At 44.7% G+C, this 8,524-nt stretch overlaps 1 protein-coding gene across 3 annotated transcripts in view; it reads left to right on the forward strand.

Moving 5' to 3' along the window:
* The window catches only part of INPP5B (inositol polyphosphate-5-phosphatase B), a 73,077-nt gene that overhangs the window by 42,582 nt on the left and 21,971 nt on the right, over nt 1-8,524 (forward strand). For all 3 annotated transcript variants that reach the window (XM_012804139.2, XM_023512166.1, XM_023512167.1), the window contains 5 exons: nt 461-562; nt 2,311-2,425; nt 2,770-2,886; nt 4,252-4,439; nt 7,033-7,144. In XM_012804139.2, coding sequence (XP_012659593.2) covers nt 461-562; nt 2,311-2,425; nt 2,770-2,886; nt 4,252-4,439; nt 7,033-7,144 — 634 coding nt within the window. The remainder of the gene's footprint in view (nt 1-460; nt 563-2,310; nt 2,426-2,769; nt 2,887-4,251; nt 4,440-7,032; nt 7,145-8,524) is intronic.

Here is an 8,524-nt window from a genome sequence, read left to right on the forward strand (position 1 = left end):
TTTTTTAGAGACAGAGTCTCACTTTATTGCCCTTGGTAGAGTGCTGTGGAGTCTCAGCTCACAGCAACCTCCAACTCCTGGGCTTAGGTGATTCTCCTGCCTCAGCCTTCCGAGTAGCTGGGACTATAGGCATCCACCACAACGTCCAGCTGTTTTTTGTTGCAGTTTGGCCAGGGCTGGGTTTGAACCCGCCACCCTCGGTATATGGGGCCAGTACCCTACTCACTGAGCCACAGGCGCTTCCCCCCTGCCCCCGCACCCCCCCGGGCTGGATTTGAACTTCAGATGTATGTGGCTGGTGCCTTAGCTACTTGAGCCACAGGTTATGAGCCTATGACATTTCTTATGTCTTAAAATGTCACTCCACAGTGACTAAAGCCAACATGAATCAGCATAAAATGCTTTCCCCTGTCATCTCCATGGTGCTTCTGAGTTACTGTTTGATTCTCTTTGGTGACAGGTTTTTTGTGGGAACATACAATGTGAATGGACAGTCCCCCAAAGAATGCCTCCGGCCCTGGCTGAGCTGCGATATCCAGGCCCCAGATGTGTATTGCGTAGGGTGAGTAGGGCTTTTCTCCTAGTCATCTCTCCATGGTCAAGAACACTGAGGTATGATTAAAGGGATGGGGACGTGAGGATGCAGCTGAGTGTTCATAGGTGAAGGAATTGAAAAAGGAGCATGTGCCTAGTGACAGCTACCTTTCTAATAGTCTTCCTCATGGTAAAGAAATGTCTGGCACTATTAAACTGCAATGCCTGGCATTTAAATGCTAATATTTAATTTTTACTGTAACCCTCTGTTAAAGCTAGCATATTGTAAACCGAATTTCATTGCTTAGACATTCACCACTTTTTGTCACAAAGCAAAAATATCTTTTGCCAGGAAAAAAAGGTTAGCTAAAGAAAATTCTATCCCAGGGGATAGAATTTCAGCACCTGTGGCTCAAGGAATAGGGTGCTGGCTCCATATACCAGGGGTGGCAGGTTCAAACCCGGCCCCAGCCAACTACTGCAAAAAAAAAAAAGAACTATCCTCTCACTACTGTATAGAGCACTATTAGTGGGGAGATGAAACACAGTTCATATGGTATGTTGGAAAGAGCTAGATTTTAGAATTTATACAGGTCTGAGTGTGGTAGCCCACACCTGTAATCCTAGCACTCTGGGAGGCCAAGGCAGGAGGATCACTTGAGCTCAGGAGTTTGAGCAACAGCAAGACCCCATTTTTTTTTTTTTTTTTTTGGAGACAGAATCTTACTTTATCCCTCTTGGTAGAGTGCCATAGCATCACAGCTCATACCAACCTCCAACTCCTGGGCTTAGACGATTCTCTTACCTCAGCCTCCTCAGTAGCTGGGACTACAGGCGCCCATTACAAAGCCCAGCTATTTTTTTGTTGCAGTTTAGCAGGGGCCAGTTTTGAACCTGCCACCCTTGGTATATAAAGCTGGCTCCCTACTCACTGAGCCACAAGTGCCACCTAAGACTCCATTTCTTTTTTTGTTTTTTTCTGTTTTGAGACAGGGCCTCAAGCTGTCACCCTGGGTAGAGTGCTGTGGCATCACAGCTCACAGCAACCTCCAACTCCTGGGCTCAAGCGATTCTCCTACCTCCACCTCCCAAGTAGCTGGGACTATAGGCGCCCGCCACACTGCCTGGCTATTTTTTGGTTGCAGCTGTCATTGTTGTTTGGTGGGCCCGGACTGGATTTGAACTCGTCAGCTCAGGTGTATATGGCTGGTATCTTAGCCGTTTGAGCCACAGGTGCCGCGCCTAAGACCCCATTTCTTAAACAAAACAAAACAAATGAAAAAAACTTAGGAAAAATTAGCTGGGTATGGACAGGTACCGATAGTCCCAGCTACTTAGAAGGCTGAGACAGGATTGCTTGAGCCCAAGAGTTTGAGATTGCAGTGAGTTATGATGACACCTCTACATTCTAACCTGGGCAACAGAGCAACACTTTACTCTGTGTCAAAAAAAAAAAAAAGATACATTTTCTTCAGTTTTACTGGGCTGGAACCCCAGTTTGCTATGTGGGGCTTGTGTGAGCTGGGAATCACAGATGTAAGTGGGGACAACTACTTCATAGGATAGTCCTGAAGAGGCAGTGGGCTGGTGTTGGAAAAAGCACCTGGTGAGTTCCTTGGCAGTTAGATCTTTGGCTCTGAGTTGCTTATTTTTCTTCTGTCCTGAGGGTTTTGCAGTTTAGCTAGAACACTAGGGCTTATATACCTAAACCGATGTGAGGGCATGTTGTCTGCATGTTACCTTTCTCTGCTATCTAATGGATTGCTTCTCCATCAGGTTCCAGGAGCTTGATCTGAGTAAGGAAGCCTTTTTCTTTCATGATACGCCAAGGGAGGAAGAATGGTTTAAAGCTGTAACACAGGGTCTTCATTCTGATGCCAAGTATGCGAAGGTGAGAGAGGACTTGTTGCCATAAAGAGAAATTCCAAGATACTTTTTCACCTTTTCTGTTACCTTTATCTTATGTGAGTCTTAACTAACCTGCTGTTTTCAGTCCCAGGTCTTCCAGAAGGGGTGTCTCTGGGGGGAAGATGCAGGGTCTTGGCCCTTGTAGGCTAATAGGCTATCTTGTAGTCTGCTCATGAGTCGAGCAGGTGATATTGTGTATTCCAGCATGGAGAAGAAGATGCATTACTATCTCAGCCAGCTTCCAGACCACTTTCCCTTTGGGTTATTTATTCCTGTTTTCAACTTCTACTTAAAGCCATGACATGACTCTTTGGCTCCATTTTCTAGGTGAAGCTCATCCGCCTGGTTGGGATTATGCTGCTGTTATACGTCAAACAGGAGCACGCAGCGTATATCTCAGAAGTGGAGGCCGAGACTGTGGGCACAGGAATCATGGGGAGGATGGTGAGTCCTGGGTTGTCGTGTTTGGCACAGTGTAGCCTTTGACCTGTAGGGTTTTGACCGAGCTGCTTCTCATGAAGCAATAACTGCATGTGTCCCACTCTGAGGGTGCCAACACTGCAAGGTGAATTTACCCTCAAGCAGGGTCAGATTGAACAGACTGTTTAGAAATCCATGTTGCTGGCTGACTTGCCCAACTAGCACCTGTCCTCATGTTTACTCAACGCTTAAGCCTCCCACTTAACCCATGAAATATGTGCAGAAACTATGTTGGATCACTAAAAAAAAATAGAGTGCTGATAATAGGTTTGCAATTTCTTCTTCTTGTTGAGGCTGTTAAAGTTCTGCTTTTAGGTTCTTCTGCAAGAGCTTAGTTTTGTGTGGTGAAGGGAGAATCTATGGTTTGCCTGTGATTTAGTGAAAAGAACACTGGATTGCAAGAACTAGGTTCTGGACTTATCTTTGCTACTGACCAGCTGGTCACTTTGGCTTCTTGGATTTGTTTTTCTTTTCTTTTCTTTTTCTTTTTTTGGATTTGTTTTTCTTATCTATAAAATATAGATAATAACCTCACCAGATTATTACAAAGATGATTTAAGACACAACTTTTTTTTTTTTTTTTCTGAGACAGAGTCTCATTAAGTCACCCTCAGTCGAGTGCCATGGCGTTACGTCTCACAGCAACCTCTAACTCTTGGGCTTAAGCAATTCTTTTGCCTCAGCCTCCCAAGTAGCTGGGACTACAGGCACCTGCCACAATGCCCAGCTGTTTTTTTGTTGCAGGTGTCATTTTTGTTTTTAGCTGGCCTGGGCCAGGTTCAAACCCATCAGCCCCTATGTATGTGGCTGACGCCCTACCTACTGAACTATAGGCGCATTTTGAAAGTCTGTGAATTTTTAAGGCTGGGCACGGTGGCACATGTCTATAATCCAGCACTCTGGAAGGCCGAGGCGGGTGGATTGTCTACACTCATGAGTTTGAGACCAGCCCGAGCGAGAGCGAGACCCTGTCTCTAAAACTAGCCACCCATTGTGGCCGGTGCCTGTCATCCCAGCTACTTGGGAGGCTGAGGCAAGAGAATCTCTTGAGTCCATGAGTTTGAGGTTGCTGTGAGCTATATAATGCCACAGCACTCTACCCAGGGTGACAAAATGAGACCCTGAAAAAAAAAAAAAAAGAAAGAAAAATCTGTGAATTTATTTTATTTCTTTTAAAGATTTAAAGATTTTTATTTTTTCCCAAGGCTTATATAAATTAATTATAGTGGAATTACAGCTATAATTTCTACTTTTTTTGAGTCTGTGAACTTGCATGACTGATACAAGTTGTGAATTGGATTTTTTTTGGGGGGGGGATCCTTTTAATAGGGTAACAAAGGAGGCGTGGCAATCAGGTTCCAGTTCCACAACACCAGCATCTGCATTGTGAATTCTCACTTGGCAGCCCACACAGAAGAGTATGAGAGGAGGAACCAAGACTATAAAGACATCTGTTCACGAATGCAGTTTTGTCAGGTTGACCCAAGCCTTCCCCCTCTCACCATCAGCAGGCACGAGTGAGTCTGGGCTTCTACCCCGTGCAGTTCACCATGTGTGCTGTACAGAGTCTTGGGCTCTGTCTTTTGTTGGGGAGGTTGCTGGGGCGATTTCCTACTGTGGATTGGCAGTATCTGTCAGTTCTCAGTTACATGTGGATTAGATCTCTTAGAAATGTTTAGCTTTGGCTCGGTGCCTGTGGCTCAAGCAGCTAAGGCACCAGCCACATACACCTGAGCTGGCGGGTTCGAATTCAGCCCGGGCCTGCCAAACAACAATGACAGCTACTTCCAAAAAATAGCTGGGCATTGTGGCCTGTAGTCCCACCTACTTGGGAGGCGGAGGCAGGAGAATCGCTTGAGCCCAGGAGTTGGAGGTTGCTGTGAGCTGTGATGCCATGGCACTCTACCCAGGGTGACAGCTTGAGGCTCTGTCTCCAAAAAAAAAAAAGAAATGTTTAGCTTCGTAACTTACCATCTGGCAGACCTCTAGAATCTCTCTTAGGCATCATTTGTCCTGGGAAAAGTAAAAGATTTATTTTATTTGAGTTTTTAATATTAAAATTTGCCGACACATGTATGAGACCAAGCATCCCTGGGTGCTGAGGGAGTAAGCAAAGAAGTATAGGTAAGAAGCAACTTTAAGGCTGGGCGCCGTGGCTCATTCCTGTGATCCCATCACTCCGGAAGGCTGGGGTGGGTGGATTGCTTGAATTTACAAGTTCAAGACCATCCTGAGCAAGAGGCAGACCCTGTCTCTAAAGATAGCCAGACATTGTGGCGAGTGCCTATGGTCTCAGCTACTTGGGAGGCTGAGGCAAGAGGATCACTTGAACCCAAGAGTTTGAGGTTGCTATGAGCTATGATGCCATGGCACTCTACCCAGGGCAATAGAGTGAGACTCTGTCTCAAAAAAGTAACAACTTTATTTTGAGCAAAGAGAAATGACAGCACAGCCCTTAAGGGCTATGTTGTAGTCTGAATCCTGCTTAAGATTTATTTTAATTTGGGTCTGCTCCAATCCAATATTAGGAGGAAAGCAACCAAATAGTGAGCATCTCAAACAAAGCTTTTAGAAGTATGTTTTAGGATTTTATGTCTGTTCTTTTCAGAGCATGCATTATTGATGCTTGGACTACATCTGTTTGCTTCCATTTGGTCTTGTTTACTCCTAATTTAATTTCACAAAGCTATAATTGCAACTGCTTAGAGCACCTTGTGCCAATTTTTGTTTATTCTCTTTATTTCACTTATCTCCAAAACTTCCTATTTGTCTAAATTCAAAGCCTTGGAATTTCAGACTTCATGGTAACAACTGAAACTTATGTGGCTTATTTTTATAAAGAAGAAGAAGCCACTTAGGCTATGGTGTCTGCAGGGAGCAAACAGAGCCACGCCTCAACCTGCCTGCTGTGGTGGAATTGTCTGGAGCTCTTTGGTGTTCTGGAAGCCAACATGATGGCCTTTCTCTCCCAGGGCACCTGGTGGGGACTGACGAGCTGCTGAGCTTTTCCGTTGTAGTGAACCTGCAGCATCCTAGTCTTACGAGGCCACAGCCTGCGTGTTAGTTTGTTTTTAGCTGGTGGGTGCATTTATTTTGGAGTGTGTTACTGCTGTGTAGATTCTCTAAGGACATGAGTGTTGACTTTGGGTAGAGCATTATTGAACTTCCTGAGATGTCATCAGGAAGCCTTCAATTAGCTTTTTCCTAAAGCAACAGGTATAATAAAACACCTGTCCTGCTGCCGAGGAGTGCAAAAATAGCCAAGCACAACAATACAGTGGCATCAGGCCACTGGAATGAAGGTTAAGCTTTGTTTCAGGGAATCTGTGCTCTAGAAGAGAGGTTCGCCACTGCTCTAGCATCATACTGGCAGGATTGTGCTTTCAGTGAAATGCAGTTTCTTCTTTTCAGTTAGGCTTCTACAACCCAATCACAGCTGAAGAGTGTGTTTTGTGGACTGTAGTGTACGCAGAGGTATCATGGCATCATCTGGTTTCAGGACCTGGGCAATAGGCATGACTCCCAATTTTTTTTTTTTTTTAGAGACCATAGTCTCACTTTATTGCCCTGGTAGAGTACCATGGCATCACACAGCTCACAGCAACCTCCAACTCCTGGGCTTAGATGATTCTCTTGCCTCAGCCTCCTGAGTAGCTAGGACTACAGGCACCCGCCACAATGCCCAGCTATTTTTTTTGTTGCAGTTTGGCTGGGACAGTTTGAACCTACCACTCTTAGTATACAGGGCTGGCGCCCTACTCACAGAGCCACAGGCGCCGCCATGACTCCCAATTCTTAATCTTTTTGACCTCTTTATAGGAATGGGGTAAACGGTTGCCTTGCTTTTAGATCTTATTATACTATCTTTCTAACCATATATGAATAGAACTCAGGACTGTTTATAATGAACTTGGACCACGATAATTGAGTAGGCAGCATGCTAGTGTATTAAAAGGGATGGCAAGAGAAAAATATTTCCTGAACAGCTAACGGCTTCCATACCCAGTTCCCAAGAGCCTGAGCCTCAAGGGCCTTTTGTCAGAAGCACTCTGGATAGGACGGGTTAAAGTCCCTCCTAAACCCTGTTACCTTTTTGCTCTGTCCTCACAGTGTGATCTTATGGCTGGGGGACCTCAACTACAGGATAGAAGAGCTGGATGTGGAAAAAGTGAAAAAGCTCATCGAAGAGAAGGCCTTTGAAACCCTGTATGCATATGATCAGGTACAGATGGCCACCTGTACCCTCTTGAGGCAGCTGCTCCCCTGTGGAGGGGCACAGAAAAGCCTGGCTTCCAAACTCTCAGCTGCTTCTGCCTCAGCTTGTAAAGTAACCCCTGATGCTGTCCAGTCTTTTCTTCATTTCATCTATATTTGCCTCCTCTGATGTCTCCTCGTCAGCTCTTTCCTAAGGCTCCTCCTCTTCTTTGGGAGCAAGAGTGAGTTTTCTCTCTCTCTCATTTTCTCTTGTTCATTTATTCTTTTACTCATTTATTCAGAGGTCTAAAGTTGGGGCTAAAAGGGTATTAGCCTTCTGCAAAGAAAGTACCTGGGGATGGCTCCTGTGGCTCAGTGAGTAGGGCAACAGCCCCATATACTAAGGGTGGCAGGTTTGAACCCAGCCCTGGCCAAACTGCAACAAAATAGGAGCTCGGCGTTGTGGCAGGTGCCTGTAGTCCCAGCTACTCTGGAGGCAAAGGCAAGAGAATCACCTAAGCCCAAGAGCTGGAGGTTGCTGTGAGCTGTGATGCCATGGCACTCGCGAGGGCGACAAAGTGAGACTCTGTGTCTAAAAAAAAAGAAAGTACTTGGTACATTTAAGCTGACTTAATCGGGTCTTTTTGGAATGAGCTCCCTGCTCCCTTCGTCCTTCTCTCCAGACCTCTCCAGTGAGTGACGAGTCTTCCCAGGTGGCTTCCTTCACTTTCTACAGGCGCAGGTGTAGCCTGCTGTCCACCGTGTTTGACTCTGCCTCTGCCTCTCTTTTCAGAGCATTAGCTGTTTCACAAGAGGAATCTCTCTCTCTCTGACTTTCTCCTGGCTGCACCTCTCTCTACATTTCACACCTGTTCAAGTGGTCAGAGTTATTGAGCATGTTAAAGTCCTTTTTGTTTTTAGTCTGTATCTTCCCTCTTTTACTAAACTTAGTATTGTCATTAGTCTAAATCTTTCCTTTATCTTTTTTCTCCCATCCAAATTAATTGAAGAAAATGAATCTCAATTTTCTTGTATCTGTTTTTTTTTTTGGAATAATTTCTTTATTGACTCATTCATCTTTTTCTCTCCAACTTGTTTCCTTGGTAAATTACTTTATTTCACTCTTAGTCTCCATGTCAGGGGTAACCCAGTCTGTTCTCTCTTACTCTGTTTATCCCTTCTGGTTCTGGACTGAGGCATTTTCATTTCCCTTGTGGTTTGATGCTCATCTTTATTTGCCTGATTTTCTGGTCTTTCCTGTAGTATTATGACATGTTTTCTTTGTTATCTGTTTTCCAGATGGTTTTAAAGCCTGTACATATCCATTCAGAAAGCATCAGCTTACATTCATACCTAAATTTGTACTATATCCTGTTGCCTTTTATTTAATAGTTGTTTTTTTTTTTTT

Source organism: Otolemur garnettii, unplaced genomic scaffold (assembly GCF_000181295.1).
Source record: "Otolemur garnettii isolate 467f Iridium unplaced genomic scaffold, OtoGar3 scaffold00025, whole genome shotgun sequence".
NCBI classification, from domain to species: domain Eukaryota; kingdom Metazoa; phylum Chordata; class Mammalia; order Primates; family Galagidae; genus Otolemur; species Otolemur garnettii.